The sequence below is a fragment of the Benincasa hispida genome, chromosome 4 (assembly GCF_027475165.1).
Source record: "Benincasa hispida cultivar pf3 chromosome 4, pf3_genome.v1.1, whole genome shotgun sequence".
Lineage (NCBI taxonomy): Eukaryota > Viridiplantae > Streptophyta > Magnoliopsida > Cucurbitales > Cucurbitaceae > Benincasa > Benincasa hispida.
In genome coordinates, this window is record NC_143481.1 from 53,869,530 (window position 1) to 53,890,730 (window position 21,201).

Here is a 21,201-nt window from a genome sequence, read left to right on the forward strand (position 1 = left end):
GGCGGCATGAAGGCCCTATGCGCTGGAAGAACGAGTGTGTGCTTGAGTTGCGTTGGTGGCAATGGCGCAAGGCATGAGAGGCATGCGTTGCTCGGTGGTCTGGCGATGAAGGTGAGGTATGCGTCGAGGCAAGCATGTATGCATTGGCTGGTGGTGACGCGCGACAATAGGAGCATGAGATGGCCAAGGTGTGTGCCTAGTTGGTGATGCGATAGGAACAAGCCATGCATTGGTGAAGGCTAGGCGATGTATTATCTAAAAGGGGCATGTGGCCAAGGGGTAGAAAGCGTTGGCTTATAACATAGAGTGTAAGCTTTACGTTGATGACCAGAGGAAAGTGATCAGCTTAATCACCGTTTAAGTGGCCAACTGTCATGATCAGATCAGTTAATTTTAATTAGTGGGATGAGGTGGCAGGCTGAAAATTTTGGGAAGCATGTAGTTTGTGATATAAAAAGGGAGGGAGTTTCAGAAGGTTAGTTTGAACGATTCACTAGTGCTATCAGAGTGATTTTAAAGCCGTTTAAAAGCTTTATGATTCTAATTGATGATCTAGACCTGCCGGAAGGAAACTCCATAAGAATCAAGCTAGATTCAAAGAGTTTACAAGGAGGTCAAGCTCTTAGGTGACTTTGGGTAAGTGTTGAAGATTTAAATATTCTAGCCAAACCATGAGAAATCTTAAGCTCAAAATTTAAAGTAAGTATTTTAAGATAATCTGGAACAAGTTTGTAGAAGGAATTTTTTTGAGAAAAGGCTTGGAAAATGAGTTATTTGAATTTTAAGTTGATTTTGGGAATCTTGAACAAGCAAGCAGCTGCTTGGGTTGAACAAACGGGCAGCTTAAGGGGGCTGGCACGCATGCGAGTGACCAAGCTAAACAATGAGTTATGCGAGGAGTGCACGATGCGTTGAGTAGGCATGTGTTGAAAGCTTGGACGCATTGAAGATAGTGCGCATGCAAGGACTAAATGACGCAAAGGCTCTGTGCGAGTAAAGGCACCAGGTTGTGCGCGAGAGGGTTGAAGGTGTGCGTTAGGTTGGCCGAGCATGTACGCTGAGCATTGAGTGCTTAGGCTGGGAAGCGTGCACGAGTGAGTGGTTGGACAAGTGCTTGGGCCATGCGTTGTCACATGGTATGGGCATTGGTGTTGTTGGTTGGCCGCCTAGTTGAGACATAAAATTTAAAGAAATTTCTAAGTGTCGAATGCCTAAGGTATGCGTTGGGATGAAGGAATCCTAGTTAAAAGAGTAAATGAGAGCTTAATTATGTAAGTTAGTCTCAAAAGGGAGACAATTACTAGTAGCTAAAGTATATTATTATGTCTATAGGATTGACACCAATAGGAGAAGCTTACCGACTTTAAAGAAGTTGTCAAAGTCGTGAGTGACAAATTTAAGAAGTTTTCTAAATGTTTAGTAACTCATGCTAGCTTAATTATAAGAATGTTTTCCAAGCAAATCAAGTTGTAAGAGCTAGTAACAAATGCTAGTTAAGAGAATATTTATAAAACATGTTCAAATACTTATGTATTCAAAGCATGTGTTAAAAGTTTAAAAGATGTGGAAGCTCTTATTCATGTTGCTATGCTTTCAAGTATATATGTTGTAAAGATAAGTTTTATGATGAGCATGATAGACCTGATACTGAAGGACTCTGAGAAGGTATCTAGACCGTAGTACCTAAGGTTTGACGGTACTTAATTATTACCACGTGCACGTAGGTAGATTCAACGTTGGTTGTATCGAGGTCACTCCACACCAGCTAAGGCTTGACATTGAGGGATTGAGAAAATAAGTTCTCTCTCAACTAAGGATTCAAATGTTTCATTCTTTCTAGATGTTATATGTTTTTAAAGTTTTAAGTATGAGTTTGCTTGGCAATTTCCAAATTTTAAGCATGATGTTGTACTTATTTAGTCACTCACTGGGCTAGTAGCTCACCTCGTTTGAAATGTTTTCTCTCCCCAGATAGTGGTTAATTCCCTAAGAGGCAACTCTGTTGTTGCTTTGCCACTCAAGGGCTTAGCTCAGGAAGGAGTTTAGGTGTTGGTTCTGTATACTCATACACATGCCATGTTCATATAGGGACTAGGCTAGTATGTGGGACTCACTGGTTTTGTGTGGTATATATGTTTTGTTTGTCTTAAGATGTATGAAACCCTGTTACTGTCTCTAAATAGAAAATGCTAGTTGAGTTGTTCTGTATGTACTATTATATGCTTATTTACCAGGGTTTTTAAGCAGGTGAAGTAAGTTAGTTAGACAGTAAGTGCTACTAGTTGGGTGGTAACTGTTGTAGTCACATTCCCTTACAGGTTCAAAGGGTAGTCTGAGAGGGGGTGTGACATATACTATTGATACACTCACAATTATACCCTTGACACACTCACACTTATACCCTTGATACACTCACACTTATACCTTTGATACACTACTAATCTACATCTGATACACTTGATACACACTTGGTACATTACTGATGTATATTTGATACATTTGAAAAAAAAAATAGTTATTATTATTTTGTATTTGTTGAGATTTTGTTTTTACTTGTCATTATTTATAGGAATGGAAGTAGTTAGGGATAAAGAGTATAATCATAAATTATGGTATTTTAATCACAAAGAATCTAACAAATCTTCCTAAAAGTAGATTTAGACATTTTAAAAAAAATATTTTTCTTTTAAATATTTTTTAACCACAACTATTTCAAAAGTAACCAATTTTTATTGTTCACCCATTCTAAAACTTTAGTGGGGATAATGTGAACCAAATAGCACAAAGCATCAAGGATGAGATGACTTAGATCACTAATTATAATAGTTATAGATTTCAATTTTGGAATTTATTTTACTTTCTAGTATTGTTTGATACACACATGTCTTGTATATGATATATTGTTAATATGCTTTTATTCATATTTATGAATGACATACACTTATTTTATTTTAAAATAAATTACTAATTGAATGTTGATTGTTATCAAATACATTGTTAATACGCTTAGAATGTTGATTATTGTTAGATATATTAACGATGGACTCATGCCTTACTTCAAGTATTTAATGATTGTTATCTGATACACTCGTATCTTGTATATGGCTTATACAGTTGATACACTTAGAATATTATGCTTATAAAATGAAAGCATGTGTTTACTTTAAAATAGGTTATTGATTGAATATTGATTGTTATTGATATATTGCTAATATATCTGAAAGGTTGATTGATATTATATATCATATTGATACACCCTTGTTTAACTTCAAATATTTGCTAATCGATGACTGATACACTAATATCTTATATTTGATATATACTGCTATTATAAATATAAAAAAAAATTGATAGGTTAGAAAATTATGGAAGAAAAAAGATTGTAGAACTTAAAGCTTGCTCTTGTGAAATAAGAAATGCGATGGAGAAAAAATAAGAAAGAATTGGGTAGTGGGGAACTTTTTTCATTCTTTTTAAAAATAAAGAACAAATGGAAAAAAATAATACAATTTTAATAGGAAAATTATTTCAAATGGTAAAATTATTGAAAATATTTACAAAATATAGCAAAATTTTAAAACCATCAATGATAGACGCTGATAGACACTGATAGACTTCTATGAGTGATATTGATAGACACTGATTGAAGTCTATCATTGATAGTTCTAAAATTTTGCTATATCTTGTAAATATTTTGATTTATTTTTCTATATTTGAAAACAACCATTTCAATAAAGAAGGGTAGTGGAGTTTTTTTATGTATTGTTGCTTCTTTTTTTTCCCTTTTAACGGAATCTAAAGCTACCGCTCATATAAAAATTGGGATGAATTTTGCTATAAATACAAAGTTAAAATATGTTTTGATACCCAATGCAATTTTTCTTTAATATATTATATATTGTAGATTATAGTCGGTAAGTTATAATAGTCTGTGGTTGAGGTGCAAACTATTTTAACCTGGATTATGATAATATGTGTTTAGGCTGCATACAAAATAAGATGGATTATAATAGTATGTGTTTGGGTGCATAATATTTTAACTGGTCTAGGTTAGAACAATTTGTCTTCGAGGCACATGTTATTTTATTTATAGCTTAGGTTCCTTTTTCCTACTATTATTCTATTATACAAGTAATGATACTCTAAATATCATATTTTGTCAGCACATGGATTATTATCCAAACTTATTTCTTAATCAGTGTCTAGCTCAACTAATTTAAATGTGATTTATAAACAAGAGATAACGGACACTTAGACTTATACAATAAATAAAATTGGTTCCCAAGAAATTAGATTTATAGAATTTTGGCCCATAAACTTTTAAATAGTTACATCATTAAGATGGGTTGTTTTTTTGTTTTTTATTAAAATTTTTGTTTGTATCATAATTTATTTTTCTCTTCAAGAGAACTATATATATACATTTTCGGTTCATGATTTTTTTCATTTTGTAGACTGGTTTTGAGGTCCAATTTTAACTATTACATTATAATTTATTTATTTTCATTGATTTCATTTTTTTTAATAACTAAACCATAAAGAAGAAAAAAGGAAAAATAGTACAAAAAAGAAAGGAAAAAAAAAACTTTTTTGGTCCATAGATTTTAGGTTTAGTATTCGGTTGATCCTTATGTTTCAAAATGTTACACATGTTGGTCTCAAAAGTGTTAAGTTTGTTTGATTTGTTATACTCAAAGTGTATTAATGTCAAATATTATAAAAGAAGAAAATTAAATACATCGCTATAGGTGATTGTTGGAGTTGGTCGTCGAAGGGAGTGGTTGGAGCTAGTCATCGAAATTTGCCACTAGAATGATCACCATAGTTAGTTGCATAGATAGTCGTTGAAGGTGATAATCGGAGTTGACCGTCAGAGGTAGTCATTAGAGTTAATTGTCAGAGATGGTTATCGTTGGAATTGGGAGTTGAAGATGGTCTAAGTAGAGTTGGTTGTCGGAGATGGGTCATTGGAGGTGGTCGTTGTTGAAATTAGAGTCGGGGGTGGTCTTTCCTATAGTTAGTCGCCAAAGTGATCAACAAAGCTGACAACCAAAATTGATCGCACAGGTGGTTATTCGAGTTGGTAGTCAAAGGTAGTCGTTAGAATTAGTCAAAATAATGAGAATGATATAATTAAAAATGTTTAATACAAATTAACTAAAATTATACTCTTTAAACACTAAATATTACTCGTGACAAACAAAAAAATAGGGACTTAAATATATGAGTTCAATTATGAGTTTTATTAGCCTTTAAATTTTCATTACTTCTTTGTATATCTCAAACTTTTTGTAAAAATAACAATGTAGTCCCTTAACCTTTTGCCTTGTATATACTTTTAAATTATAACAATTTTGTACTTAGTATGCAACACTTTGAGTCCATACTTAGAAATTTCTAACAATTTAATTACTATAAGAAAATCTCATCTAAGTTTAAAACTACATTTGGTCCCATTAAGCAATTTACTAATCTACAATGGTGAAAACTTACTGAAATTTAACAATATTTTTCTTGATAAATAGGAAATTGTTACAAAATTTAAAGTATATGAACTAAATTATTACTTACTAAAATTTAAATGTTAAATCACAAACTTGAATGTATAAAGATTAAAATTGTTATGTATGTGAAAGTTCTATGTCGAAAAGTAATTTTTAACCTAGAATGTATCTTATAGAAGTTGTTTGGAGCGCTGAGTTGAGATAGGATATCTGTAGTTTATATTTCTATGTTTGAGGTGCAAAGTTGAGTTCATATATATGTATTTGGGGTGTGGAGTTGGGTTCATATGTCTGGGGTATTTGATGCACTTTTTTGAATTCTAAATAATATATTTTTATGATTACTATTTTTGTTTTTAAATTTTTTATTCAATAATTCTACCCAAAATATAGTTTGTATTTCTTTCTTTCTTTCTTTCTTTTTTTGGACAATGAACAACAATCATTTACATTTCTTGCAGAAATATGGTTAAATAAAATGAGAAACCAAAGAGAAAATACAATTTTTTATTCCTAATTTTTAATGAATTTCATTTTCTTCTTCTTCTTCTTTCCATTGTTACTCTATATTTTTACTATGTCATGATTTTTTAAAATCTCTGCCATCATCTTAGTCGGCAATGGAATGCCACCAAATTTCTTCTACAATTTTCATATTAATTCCTCTAAATTTGGAAGATCATTAGAGAACAAATCTATTTTTTTTCCACTAATTCTTGTTGGAAAACGTTCCACAATTTTTTTTTTCACTTTATGGTATTTTTTTGTTATATGTTACATACTTTCCAACTGCATACATATTTTTCGTCTAAATATTATTAACACTCATTTGATATGTGATTTCAATTAAATAAAAATATTTTTAATTTACGTATAAATATTATACTTAATGTAGATAAAATACTATTTTTTGTATAATCAATAATCCTACAACATACTTTAACAAATAAGTCTTATAATAGTCGAACGTGGTCGTCGAAATTGATCATCGAAAATGATTTTCGTTGGAGTTTGTAGTCGGAGATGGTTTTCGGACCCGAAGTTAGTCACATGAAGGTGGTATTAGAGTTGGTTGTCATAGTTTGTCATCGGAGGGGGTTATTGAAGCTCCGAGTTGGTCGTCGAAGTTGTTCGCTCAAATGTGGTCATCGAAGGTGATTTTCATCGAAGTTTGTCGTTGGAGCTTACGAAAATGGTTATCGAATTTGATCATCGAAGTTTGTTGTTGGAGCCTGAAATTGATCGTCGGAATTAGTAGCGCGAAGGTGGTTGTTGAGTTGTGTCACCGTAGGTGGTTGCAGGAGTCCAAAATTGGTTGTTGAAGTTGGTCATACGAAAGTTGTGGGAGCCCGGAGTTGGTTGCCAAAATTGTCATCGGAGGTGGTTATTGGAGTCCAAAGTTGGTCACCGGAATTGTCGTCGGAGTTCGGAGTTAATTCTCTGAGTGTGACAGTGGCCGATGGAGTGGAGTCATTGAAAATATTGGAGTAAGGGATAGTTGGGGTGAGTTGGTAAAATATAATACCAACTCAACTCCACCAACATCTAATTGGTTGGCCAAACAATGAGTTGGTATATTATACCAATTCAATTCAACTCATATTGGTGAGCCAAACACCCTCATATATTTTTTAACTTTTAAAACCATCTAAATCATCTAATATATCATTAAGGTCCCGTTTGGTAACCATTTGGTTTTTTATTTTGTTTTTAAAAATTAAGCCTATTTCATCCACATATCTTACAATAATTTGCATATTTCTCAAGTACAATTGTTGAATTCTGAGCCAAAATTCAATAATAAAAACAACTTTTTGAAAGCTATTTGTTTTGTTCTAAAAATTTGACTTGGTTTTTTAAACCATTAATGAAAACTAGATAATAAATGAAGAAATTTGGAGGTAGAAGTAGTGTCCATAGGTTTAATTTTAAAAAACAAAAACAAGAAACAAGATGATTATCAAACGAGGCCTAAACTATTAGACATTGATTAAAATTTCCAAACATGCTAGACATAGAATTTGAAGGCTAGGTCCATAAAATTTAAATGTCAAATGTGTGCCTTCCTCGTCTAAAATAGATACCTAAAGAAAGAAAAAAGTCATACAATTGAAGAATCGTTAACTTGACATCAACATTTTGACAGTAGACTAGATACGATACTCACTTAAGTCATCAACACCTTTATTGCCAAAATCTTGTATCTTCTTATTCTGTGCTCTTGAAAAGGATAAAACATTATTATCATATTCAAAATTACTTTAAAAGATGCTTTAATTATATTCATGATGACTATCTACCTAAAATATAATTTTCTACGAGTTTTATTGACACTTAAATATTGTAGGATCAAACAGGTTATCCTGTAAGATTAGTCGAGATACGCGTAAACTTGTTGGACACTCACGAATATAAAAAATGCTTTAATTATTCAAGACTAAGTTTAATTATTTAAGTAACGTCTAAAGTAGTAAAAATCATCATTAAATTGATTTTGAATGATAAAATTATATATATATATATGTATATAAGTGATTTTGAATGTGAGAAGAATGATTTTGACAACTTATTAGATAAAGAAGGAAAATTAGGATTCAATTAAGTGCATTATGAGTACATTTTTAAAAATTACTTTCTATTGTTTAATTTATTTTTTAAAAACAATTAGAAAATCAAGGTAGCAAATTGAAACACAAAGTTAAGGAATAAACATGGCATTGAACAATTTGTTCGACATGAGAAGAAAAAGGGAAGAAAAACAAAGAAAAAAAGAATTATAAATAAAGAAAATAAATTAAAATGAAAAAAGAAAAATAATTTACGGCGAGATAATGAAGAGAAAAAGAAGCAATATATGTAATACAGAGACAGAGCAGAGTGAGTAGTGGTTAAAACAACCGTAAACCCTAGTACTTTAAATAAACTCATAAACACTCTCTTCTTCGCCTGTCTCTCGCTTTCTCAGACTCTTCTTCTTCTTCTTCTTCTTCTTCTTCTCCTTCATCCTCTCCTGTTGCATTATTCTCGCCCGGTTTCTGTCGCCAATTCCATTTCAGAGTGACGATTTCTGGGCGAGGATTGCTGTTTTCGAATTGGGTTCAATTCTTGATTGCTTCCAATTCAGTTGCGAGGACTTGTTTCTTTTCTTTGGGTTTTGTTTTTCTTTTCTTTTGAAGCCATATGGATCTTCCTAGCCTGGCTGTTGTTCTTCAAGCTGCTCTCAGCCCCAATCCCGATGAGAGGAAGGCTGCTGAGCAGAGTCTGAATCAGGTGTTTGATCATTGCTTTATTTGCCATTGGGGTGGCTTTGGATTGATTAGGAGTGGATTTGTGCCAATTTTGATTGTTTCTTTTTGTTGGGGTTGGTTTTTGTTTACTTCCTCAAATGGGATTGTAATTGGAAGTTGTGAATTTGTTTGAAGTTTAGTTGAAGATGGTGGTTGGATTGATTTTTTTTCTTTTCTTTTTGTTCTTTTGATGGATTGGATTGTTCTCGCGGTGTTGGCTTATTTATCCATGCCTGCAGATTCAGCATACCCCGCAACATCTGGTGAGGATGCTACAGATCATTGTGGATAATAATTGTGACTTGGCTGTTCGTCAGGTTGCTAGCATTCATTTTAAGAATTACATTGCCAAGAACTGGTCCCCCGTTGACCCAGGTACTAGATATATTTGTAGAATTGTTATGGGAATCGTTGGCTAGTTTTGGTGGCTTAATTGTTCTTGTTGAAACGATGTAGATGAACAACAGAAGATTTCTGAGAGTGATAAAGATGCGGTTCGGAAGAATATTCTTCCATTCTTGTCACAGGTTCCATCGTTGTTGAGGTAAGTGTCTGCTGTCTATTTATGTATGATGTAAGATAGCGATTGAAGATTGCCTTTTTGAATATTTTGGGTATAATAGAAGTTCAGGAAACTCATTGGTCTATGAACAATCTTTTTAAATTTGGTAACTTCCAAAAATAATTGACTATGACATGTGTGGATCTGAATTCTTTCTGTTGCTTCAACATCGTGCACATGCAGGGTACAGCTTGGGGAGTGCTTAAAGACCATCATTCATGCTGATTATCCGGAGCAATGGCCTTGTCTTCTTGATTGGGTGAAAGAAAATTTACAAGCTTCAAACGTTTATGGGGCTTTATTTGTGTTGCGCATTCTTGCTAGAAAATATGAGTGAGTATTATGTTTTTCAGTGTATTTTTTTCCGCCTTTCTGATTGCATTACATGCTGGATTGTTGATTGTATTGCAGTATTTTTAATTTTAGTATCACATTCCAATTTCACAGACCACAAAAAGATCCTTGTGGTTTTAATATGTTATGGACACACACACACAACACAGACATACCCAAACGAAGAAAAAGGGGAATTATTTATTTATTTTTGTTAAATATTTTGTTGTATATTATATTTATTATCTTCTTTTAATACGATCTTGTGGTATTCGTAATTTGCTCTATTACCTTGTCATGCATAAGGAAGGTCCCCGTGGAGTGCTCCATAGATATTTTATTTATATATTTCACTCTCACATCTGGAATGAACAGTTGGATTATTACATACTATTTACTAAAGGTTTATCACCTTATTTATGGTTGATAGGTTTAAATCAGATGATGACAGGACTCCTGTCTATCGAATTGTTGATGAGACATTCCCTCTTCTACTCAATATATTTAGCGGACTTGTTCAGATTGTTAACCCTTCTTTGGAAGTAGCGGAGTTGATCAAGTTTATTTGTAAAATATTTTGGTCATCGATATATGTAAGTCTTATTTCATTACATCAATGAAAATTATCGTTTCCTTTTCAAAAAAAGATGTATGTAAGTCTTATCTGAAGATATTGTATTCTTTTGATTATAGTTTGTATTTTACTTGGTTAGATTATTACCTTCCCAACTGAATGAAATGGACATACTTTTGTTTAACAACATGCAAGGATGCTATCTTCATTTGGTGTTTACTTCAATCTGTTTTGAAGTAGTTCTTCTAGATCAGATGATAGTTGGAGAATTTCTTCTGCACATGTACTTTTGTAGGATAATATGTACATAAATCTTTTCCACCGTGAGTATATTGGATATCATGTATTTCTTTAATTTTAGATGCTTTAAAAAAATATTTTGCGTATGTTTTAGATGGAGATTCCAAAGCATCTTTTCGATACGCATGTATTCAATGCTTGGATGACGCTATTCTTAAATATACTGGAGAGGCCAGTCCCTTTGGAAGGCCAGCCTGCAGATCCCGAACTTAGGAAATCCTGGGGGTGGTGGAAAGTGAAGAAGTGGACTGTCCATATTTTAAATAGGCTTTACACCCGGTGAGAATTTGTTTATTTAAAGGTGTTTTGTGTAGGATGGAGTTCTTTTTCTCCCTCCCTTTTTTCTCTGGTTTATTCTTGCTATTGACGTCTAATTTGTAGGTTTGGAGATTTGAAACTTAAGAATCCAGAAAGTAGAGCCTTTGCTCAAGCATTTCAGAAGAACTATGCAGGGAAAGTCATGGAATGCCACTTAAATTTGTTGAATGTGATACGTAGTGGTGGCTATTTGCCAGATCGAGTTACCAATCTCATTCTTCAATATCTAAGCAATAGGTGGTCCAACTTCTCTTTTCTTTTCCCAATTGTAGACAATGCATGCTATCTTCCTTTATTTCTTTGAGTTTTTTAAATTTGTAGGTAGGAAGGACCATCGCTTGATATGATTTTTAGATGTGCATTTCTTTTTGTATTAGATTTTTTTATGTGTATTCACAGTTGATAGAACTAAATTATCAGCCATTTTTAACTGAAGGTCTTGCGTAAAATTACAAGGATATGACACTTTTATTTAGTATGCACTTCTTAAGTTGTTGAAATTGAATTTCTACCTCTCTTGCCCAATTTTTGAGGAGAATTTGTTGTTGGATATTAAGATTTGAAGTAGAAAGTGGGGTTCATTCTAAAGGGGGAGAAAATTATTATTATTTATTTAATTTTTGCTGAACTCTCATTATCTACTGTGCTTTCTAGGAAGCGCAGACAGTTTATTTTGACTAGCATGTCTGTGTCATGTAGTGTCCGTGTCTCGTATTCGTATCCATGTTTCTTAGGGTTCTTTTACCCCTTAAATTCTGATTTTTTTTCCTTCTGTTCCAGTATCTCAAAGAATAGTATGTATTCTTTGCTGCAACCTCGACTTGATAGTCTGCTTTTTGAGATAATTTTCCCCCTTATGTGCTTCAATGACAATGATCAGAAGCTTTGGGATGAGGATCCCCATGAATATGTCAGGAAGGGTTATGGTAAGGCATATGGAAATGGGTTTTAATGCTTGCAAGGCTTGAATGACAATTACACTGCTCATATTTTAATGCTCTGCACATATTTTGTAGATATTATTGAGGATTTATATAGTCCAAGGACTGCTTCTATGGATTTTGTCAGTGAGCTGGTTAGGAAGCGTGGGAAAGAAAACCTTCAAAAATTTATCCAATTTATCGTTGGAATTTTCAATAGGTATTTTTATAGTTCTGATGCCAATGGTTGATACAGTATCCATGAAATATACCTTAAAAAATTTATCCAATTCATCGTTGGAATTTTCAATAGGTAATTTTATAGTTCTGATGCCAATGATTGATACTGTATCCATGAAATATGATGCAATGTATTACTGTACAGGTACGACGAAGCAACTATTGAATTTAAGCCCTATAGACAGAAAGATGGGGCTCTTCTTGCTATTGGAGCACTCTGTGACAAATTGAAACAAACAGAGCCCTACAAGTCTGAACTTGAGCGCATGTTAGTTCAACACGTTTTTCCTGAATTCAGCAGTCCTGTTGGGCATCTCAGAGCCAAGGTCTGGTAGACTTTTACTGCATTGTCTTCATTGTTGTTATAAATAATACTATATCATAACAAATATGATAATTTGGTCAACATCAATGACTATTACCTTGTCTACTAAATCCTGATAATTTCCATTGTCACTTTTCTGGGTTCTCTCTAGAAGATCTAATTGAAGTATGTTGGGGCATGAATATGGTTCTTTTATTGCAACTTTGTATTTATGCCCAAGACTTGGTTGCTTATATGCACCTTTTATATGTGTGTGTGTGTGTGTATATATTTATTTATATTATATATTTTTAAAAGGAACTATTTTTGTTATGATAAACGATAGTACAAAGCAGAATTTGAGAAAGTGGTTCCAATCATCAAGAATAGAAGATAACAGATAATTGCACAAGGTTTCTTTTAGAAATTATCGAAGGGAGGGACTGAAGGGTCTTGAACTGGAACCATTTCTATGTTTGCCACATGCCTTTGTACCTGTACTATGATAGCCATCGAGGCTAAAACACTTTGTTTCGGCATTTAGCATTAAGGCCACTGCTTAAGCATTCTGCGATAAAGGTTAATCTTGATTGATCTATATTATTTAACTTTAAAAGAAGAGCAAAAAGATACTACAAATTGTTTATTAGCTCTTGCATTTGATTTCAAATCTCTTTTTCTTTTTACACGTGATTTGTAGTTTTCTCATTGTAATTGTGCTTTCTGTGGGTTTGTTCATCATGAGCTTGAAATTTACTTTCTTTTATTGTTTTGGTTTAATTGTTTCAGGCTGCATGGGTTGCTGGACAGTATGCCCATATCAATTTTGCTGACCAGAACAATTTTCGAAAAGCCTTGCATAGTGTTGTTGCTGGGATGCGAGACCCAGAACTCCCTGTTCGCGTTGACTCAGTTTTTGCATTGCGATCTTTTGTTGAAGCTTGCAGAGGTTTATATTTCACACACACACACACACACACATATTTTTTGAGTTCAACAATTGTTGGGGTGGGAGATCAAACCATTGACTTTTGGGATGGTAGTTAATGTCTTATCCACCGAACTATGCTCGGATTGGCATATATAGATATATTCGTCAGAGTATCCCATCACAAATACATAGATGGAGATTTGAATTACAATCTCTTAGAGGGAGTAGATGCCTGTACATTCTGAGCTAGTTCATGTTGGCTGTTTATATTTTATATTAGATCCTTTCTTTTATTTTTGGTCTAAATACTGGTTTGGTAACTTATTGATGGAATTGAGTTTCGTTTAATTGCAGATTTGAATGAAATCCGTCCAATCCTTCCACAACTTCTTGATGGTTAGTTGATGAACATGTCGTGGTTGTAAATAGTTGTTATTTTGCTTATCAAGTGATCGAGGTTGTTTTCTTTTCAGAATTTTTTAAACTTATGAATGAGGTTGAAAATGAAGACCTTGTATTTACTCTGGAGACAATAGTTGATAAGTTTGGAGAGGAAATGGCTCCTTATGCGCTTGGATTATGTCACAATTTGGTATTTTCAATTCTAAGTTCAATACAGAAATAGCTGTGATATTATATTGAAGGCTTGGAGGTGACTTTTTGAAATTGGATCTAGGCTGCGGCTTTCTGGAGGTGTATGAATACTGCAGAAGCAGATGAAGAAGCTGATGATCCTGGTGCTCTGGCTGCAGTTGGTTGTTTGCGTGCAATTAGCACAATTCTTGAATCAGTGAGCAGAATTCCTCAACTTTTTGTCCAAATTGAGCCAACGTTGCTCCCAATAATGCAAAGAATGTTGACAACTGACGGCCAAGGTTTGGATCATTTTAAAATATAATTCTTTTTCTTCTTGTTGACTGATGCATTCTTTCAGTTAATATATTTTGCATATTTAATAATTTTTTTTTACCCTATTCTTGTGGGATGGCTTCCTTGCTTTCTTATTGTTTCTTTGGTCTTCTTGCCATTGTTTAAAAGACTAGTATGCACTTGTCGTTCATTTCCCCATTCTGCTTTTCATACTTTGAAGTATTGAAAAGTTGACACGATGATATATTTATTAAAACTCTGGGCATGAGCCTAAAGTTTCTTCACTGGTTTTGAACTATGATTTTTATCTTTGGAAATTGGAATTTAGTGAAGAGATTGAATTTGCCCAGCAGTCAGTCAATCTAGCTATAAATCTAGATTGCATTGAGTTCATAGGTCCTTTGATTAGATCAATAAGACCGGCTTAAAAAGATGGAGATTTGCAAGCCATTTTAGCCACATACTTAGGCAATAAACTTCTTGATGTCAAATGCTGTAGTCTCAGAAAATTAATGGCAGGCTTAATTGAGGTTTGTATAAACTGGATGGTATCCATGATTAAGAAAAAGTTTTTGTATAAAAACTCCTTAGCTTCTTAATTCCGTGAATATTTAGAACTTCAGAAGTTATTTTGTAGGATGTAATCTATTAGGATGTACCAGGAAAGTGGTGAGTTACCACTAAAAAAATTGGGATGAAAGACATAGAGCCAAGGTCAAATGTCAGATTGAAATTTTATTTTGGTGATACTACCTTCGGTGTTCTTTCAGTCTCAAAACATTGATTTCATAAAGGGAAAAAAAAAAAATCCTGTGTCATTTTTCCTCTGGCTTTTGCCATAATATTGTCAGTTCTCCATGAACTTTATTGGTAGCGTGATTGATATTGTATTGTTTAGTTGAGCCAACATATCTATTTCTTTATTGTCATTTGTCATCTTTAAACTGCCCCTTGATATGCAGCCTGAGGGTTGATTTTTTTTAAAATTTTTTATTTCTGTTTTAATAATAGCAAACTTAGAATTTAATGCCAATGATGCCAATAAGTGCAACAGTTATTCGTTCCTTATCTTTTTTAGAACCTTTAATATCTAATTCAATCTTTATGTATGCTTTTTGCAGAGGTATTTGAAGAAGTCCTGGAAATTGTTTCATTTATGACGTTCTTCTCCCCTACAATATCTATGGATATGTGGAGTCTTTGGCCACTGATGATGGAAGCATTGTCAGAATGGGCTATTGATTTTTTCCCAAGTATGTTGTCTTTGTAGCAAGCCAATTCTTACTCATTTTTTTTGTCGACTGTAATGATGGTTCTCCAAAGGAGCTTTTAAACGCAGTAAATTTTATTTTCTGCTTTGATTCATAATTCTTTTCAGATGTCGTCTAGGGGTCTAATTTTGTTTACAGATAATTTACCTGAAATTACATGAAATAAGTGTAATGACAGTTGATATATAGCAAAGTTGTAGACAACACAGTCGGTCATAGGTTGGTTGGTTGGTTTGTTTTAAAGTAACCGAGTTTTCTTTGTGACAAATGATAGAATATATAAGGGCATACAAAACAAAAGTTCTCAAAAGAAGTCCTCAACTCCCTATAAGGAAAAAAAAACCCCAACCCAAAAGAATAATACTAAGCTGATAATTACAAAATGTATGACTGCATATGCCCAGAAAGATGCTTAAATCTTGAATCCTTTCACACCTCGCCTCTGTGAAGCACATACACTTTTAGATAGTGTCCGTGTCAGAAATGGACATGTTTGGAGACGTGTCCGACATGCAAATTTTTGTGTCCTATTTTTATTTATTTATTTTTTAATATCAACCACCTTCAGGACACTTCCTAGACACGTTTGGGATATTTTTTAAAGAGAAAATGGTCCAACCTTTTATGTTGGATCCAAATTTAAAGCTCAAATCAATTATATGTGAAGCTAAGATTTAAAAAAACAAAAGGAAAGCCCTTTTTAACCAAAGTTTTTTATTAAAAAAAATATTAAAAAACTGAAGTTAGAAACCTAAATGTTTCGTCTCCTATAATTGTTAATTGACTTGATATTTTGTGTGTTTTTTAAGTAGAGTGCATTTAGTATATATATCCTGAAAAGATAATAATAAAAAAAAGTGTATCCCCAATGTGTTCATGTCCTATTTTTATGAAATTGGCACATCGTTGTGTCATACTGTGCTTGTGTCCCTGTGCTTGTGTCCGTGTTTTTTAGCCTACCTTTAAACTTTCCATCCTCCATCTATTAATGAAAAGTTGTCTCTTCTAAAAAAAAAAAAAAAAAAAAATTTCAACAGCCCCCTAAAAATTCTAACCCCCCCCCCCCCCCCCCCAGATAACGAAAGAAAGAAATAAAAGGACTTCTCCACCCTTCTGAAAATTTTTCTCTCTCTCGATCCAAACTCCCCACTTGATAGCCAAAAAACAGAACAGAACCTGCCACATGCGTGTGTAATGTGAAACTGGGACCTCTCTTCATCTTGGCTGTTCCTGATTGATGAAGGTATGAGTATGAAGATGGAGAGAATGAAGAGCAAATGTGTAGCTTATTACCATTGGAACAACATAGTTCGGTCCATAATCATAATAGCATGGGTTAGTTCATGTTGGTGGTTTTATAACTTTGGAGGGATATCAATTATTTTTAGTAGGTTGGAGTCTGTAATGTCATTGTCATGCATGTTCAGATTTATATGACAGTCATTTCTTGTAGTAGCATTTGACTGGTAGCATGTATATGAAATGAATGTAGGACTAGGTAGCCATGGAGTAAGTTGATTGATTCTGATGTCTTTTTGTTCACAGATATACTTGTTCCATTGGACAATTACGTATCCAGAGGGACTGCGCATTTCCTCACCTGTAAAGCACCTGATTACCAGCAAAGTCTTTGGAACATGATTTCCTCAGTAAGTTGCCTTATTCTTGAAAGAGTTGGATCTCCTACTCTCAGTTTGCATTATTTTTTCCCCTTTATTGGTTTTTAAATGAGTGACATTTTGATAGTTTTGTGGCACACTGGCTAACTTAGTTTCTGAAACAATTTTTGGTAACTTGCCTCCACTCTGGTAAACTTGCACAATTCCGCTCTAGATAATGGCTGACAAGAATTTGGAAGATGGTGACATTGAGCCAGCTCCAAAGCTTATTCAAGTTGTCTTTCAAAACTGCAAAGGTCAAGTTGATCATTGGATTGAACCGTATCTCAGAATCACAATAGAACGCCTGCAACGAACTGAGAAGTCATACTTGAAGTGTCTTCTAATGCAAGTGGTAAGGGTTGAGGAGCTAGATCAATTTACTGAATAAGCTATTATGCAATGCCCAACATCTCAAACTTTCTCCTTGGTTATTCATATTCAATTAGTACTTTCCAGAGCTTACTATTTAAGATCTTCGAATTTAACTGAGCAGGGGAATAGATATCTATTGTTTCTTTCTTGCTTGGGACTTGGTCTTTTGTGATCACTTTCTATTCTGGGATGTCCATGGTATAACCTTTTAAAATCTATGTACATTTGGGGAATTTTAATGATCCTTGGTTAGGTCATTTTAGCATAAAGATACGATCTTTTCAGTTTTAGCATAAAGATACGATCTTTTCAGTAATCAATTTAATAATAAATGACATTGCTTGCATGACCTGATTTGGAATTTTGATTTGTATTTTTTCTCGTCAATCTTATTATTTTTCTTATAAGATATAAATAAGTATTTACTTAAAGGTCTTAACTTATTGGTCCAGAGCATTTGAATGTCCGACTGTTTAAGTATCCTGCCTGTCATATTTATGGTGTTTTCAGTTGCAGATTTTCTTTTAATGCTCACTAGGTAGTAGGTATTTTTCTTCAGATTATTTGTTGGCTATGGAGTAAATTGATCTGAAGGTTCTGTTTAAATTTCCTTTTGCAGATTTCTGATGCCCTTTACTATAATGCCTCATTATCACTCAGCATATTGCAAAAGCTAGGTGTTGCAGCAAATGTATTCAATCTTTGGTTCCAGATGCTTCAACAGGTTAAAAAGAGTGGCGTCCGAGTTAATTTTAGAAGGTAAAATATGGTTTTCTTTTCTTGTTGTTGATGGATGGTTTGGATTTTTGCCTGAATGATTTGTCATGTTGCAGGGAACAAGATAAAAAGGTTTGCTGCTTAGGATTGACCTCTTTGCTTGCACTTCCAGCTGATCAATTACCTGGGGAGGCTCTTGGGCGTGTGTTTAGGGCCACCCTTGATCTCTTAGTTGCTTACAAGGATCAAGTTGCAGGTCTTTTTCGCACTCCCTCTCCCTATATTTATATCTATAATTCCAGGCTAAATTCTCATATATATTCTGCTCCTTTGAACACAGAAGCTGCAAAAGAGGAGGAAGTTGAAGAAGATGATGATATGGATGGTTACCCAAGCGATGAAGATGATGACGACGGAGATGGTTCTGACAAGGAAATGGGATTTGATGCCGAAGATGGTGATGAAGTTGACAGCATCAAGCTTCAAAAGCTGGCTGCACAGGTCTGCACATCTGTACATGTATGGTTGTGTGAAATAATATCAGCATTTGATGGTTATCCGTTTGATAAGTTACAGTACTCAAACCTGAGTATTTCTTTTAGCATATAACACATGTCACACACCAAGGAGATAGGGCCACATCCGGATGGTTCTTTTGAGTTTGATCATTGGTATTTTTTCTGTTTAGATTGTGAAGGGTTCAAAGGAGGAAATTTTCATTCTTAGAACTCATTGCAATTCCAGGTCACCTTGTTATATAGTCTCCCACAGCATCTTGTTCACCAGTAACCATTTATTTGATGGATTTAATTTCTTTTATCTGTCTAAATAGAGTTTTTTTGTCTGTCTGGCGTCTTGTTAAATTTCACCAACTTTATTTATTTTTTGTGAGAATCACTACTTAATTTAAGCCAATTGAAAAGTTTTTCTTTTTGTTTCTTTTGACTTTAGATTAGAGTTTAAGATGTCTTAATTTCCCTCTTTTCTTAGCCTTGTATCTCTTTGGTACAACATAAAAAAATTCTCTGTCCAATTCTCGTGGAACTTGATTTCTAGGGAAAGTAACTTGAAAAACTGAGTTCTCTATGATTTTGATCTGGTGGGTTCAAAATTTTTCTCGGTTATTTCCTTCAGAGAGTCTGTATCTTTAGATATGTAACTCTCTTCAACTTTCAATGAAAAGGGTGTCCCGTGTTCAATTTTTTTCCTTTCCTTTTTGCTTATTGATTGGTTTACTGCTTATTTCATTTTGAAAGCAGTTCTTAACTATTGTTTAAAAAAAATGGTTTACTGCTTTTAGATCTTTGACGGTGTAAATATTCATAATTATTAATCTCTCCCTGTCTTCATGGGCTTGTAGTTTTTGCTCTTCTTACTGAATTAAGCTCAAGTGATGATCGAACTTTACTGTTACATGTTACATGTTGGTTCACATTTCGTGATACATTATCAATGATAACTCAGATTGCATTGTAATTTCAACTTCAATGGACTTTGCAGGCCAAATCTTTCCGCCCGGATGATGATGATGATTTTGACTCGGATGATGATTATAGTGATGATGAGGAGATGCAGTCTCCTTTAGATGACGTGGACCCTTTTATTTACTTTGTAGATACAATCAAAGGTATGTGGAGCTTCTTTTAATTTGATTTAGTATGATCCAAACTTCCCTACAAAATTGAACTTATTATATATATGGTTTTGGTTCTTCCCATTTGAAAAATTAGCTATGCAAGGATTAGATCCAATGAGGTTTCAGAGCCTTACCCAATCATTAGAGTTCCAATATCAGGCTCTTGCGCATGGTGTTGCGCAGCATGCTGAACAGCGGAGAGTAGAAATTGAGAAGGAAAAGCTGGAAAGGGCAGCCTCAGCCGCCTCTTCGTGACCGCAAGTCAGAGTTGTCACTTGTAAGGCTAAAATTTTGAATTGCTCTCCTGGTCCCGTCATGTCCATTGGTTTAGTAAATGATAGATTGAATGCAAAAAAAGGTTGCTGCCATTCTCTTGATTTGATTGGTTCAGTGTTCATGGATGATGTCAACCTCAAAAAGTTCAGGTCTGAAGTTGCTTGGTGCGGTGGTGCAGCCAAGTTCCCATCCCTAGAGACAATGCAAATTGTCCCGAGTCGCCAGAGTCGGTTACCTCGACCCAGATGGTTTGGGTTGGGTCGATGGTTCAGTGAGTCCCATGCATGCGATGGCAGAACATAACTGCCTATCCTAGTTTGTCTTATCTCATTTTTGCCCAGGCATATTTCATAGAGAATGTTTCATCTCTCCCATTTTTCTCTCCTGCTTAGGTCATACAGAGTCTTGTACTATTTTTTGATAGTTCATTCTTTTTCCCTGTCTTTTTTTTTTCCTTTTAAATTATGTTGAACAGATCGGTATTTTTGTGGGTGGTTATTCCTCGGCTGTATTCATAAAAGTCTCGAATTTTAGGTTAGAATTCCCTCCGCCGGTGTCCCGGTTTTGCAACGGGCGACGGAGTTTTGCTAGTTTTGGGGTTCACTGCAGAGGGCTACTAAGGGTAGCTTTTTGATACTTTTGGATTGTGGCTGCTGTTTTTGATTCTTTATATTATTATTATTATTATAAGTTGTGGGATTAATGAGAAGGAAACTTGTTTCCTTGCCTCTGCTCTACTCTCCCTCTATTGCTATATTTTCTATCTTCTCCCACCAATCCTTTAAAGGAAAAACAATAGACTTATTTCTTTAGCTTTTGATCTGCTTTTTCCTTTTCCTTTTCCTTTTTGGGCCTTGATTTGAGGGAATGTGCTGTGAAAAGATTCTGTTTTGGACACAAAAGCTAGTGGTAAAACGGAGGGAAGTTTTATATTTCTTCTAAATTTTTTCTAAACATGTATTTTTTTTTGAAAAAAATTTGTAGACATAAATTAAAGCGCTCTTTAGCTGTGCTCTGATCCATTTTTCTTTCCTAAATAAAATTTATACTCTTTCCAGAATTTCAATTAAAAAGGTAACATTTACTTTTAACAGTCCAATTGTAAAGGCAACCAAAGAAAGTTTA

The 21,201-nt window shown here is 34.0% G+C and overlaps 1 protein-coding gene across 2 annotated transcripts; it reads left to right on the top strand.

The window, feature by feature from the left end:
* Window positions 1–8,362: 8,362 nt before the first annotated feature.
* On the top strand, window positions 8,363–20,779 carry SAD2 (ARM repeat superfamily protein). 2 transcript variants are annotated; one of them, XM_039029056.2, is made up of 22 exons: window positions 8,363–8,774; window positions 9,031–9,166; window positions 9,248–9,335; window positions 9,537–9,686; window positions 10,117–10,279; window positions 10,655–10,839; window positions 10,942–11,115; window positions 11,659–11,804; window positions 11,895–12,018; window positions 12,184–12,364; window positions 13,132–13,291; window positions 13,628–13,669; window positions 13,747–13,865; window positions 13,950–14,148; window positions 15,265–15,396; window positions 16,960–17,063; window positions 17,248–17,427; window positions 18,067–18,206; window positions 18,281–18,420; window positions 18,505–18,665; window positions 19,665–19,791; window positions 19,895–20,779. In XM_039029056.2, the coding sequence occupies exons 1-22, from the start codon at window positions 8,685–8,687 to the stop codon at window positions 20,053–20,055; spliced, it is 3,102 nt and encodes a 1,033-aa protein (XP_038884984.1). In that variant the 5' UTR covers window positions 8,363–8,684; the 3' UTR covers window positions 20,056–20,779. The 2 variants fall into 2 exon arrangements, with proteins under 2 accessions (XP_038884984.1, XP_038884983.1); XM_039029055.2 differs by having other exon boundaries at window positions 8,374–8,774; window positions 18,505–18,683.
* Window positions 20,780–21,201: the final 422 nt, after the last annotated feature.

Excerpts from the sequence above, each read along its gene's own strand:
- SAD2 (XM_039029055.2), top strand. The coding sequence starts at position 8,685 with ATGGATCTTCCTAGCCTGGCTGTTGTTCTTCAAGCTGCTCTCAGCCCC. Across the intron at positions 9,687-10,116 it reads ATTCTTGCTAGAAAATATGA|GTTTAAATCAGATGATGACA; the intron begins GTGAGTATTATG and ends TATGGTTGATAG. Across the intron at positions 18,207-18,280 it reads GTCCGAGTTAATTTTAGAAG|GGAACAAGATAAAAAGGTTT; the intron begins GTAAAATATGGT and ends GTCATGTTGCAG.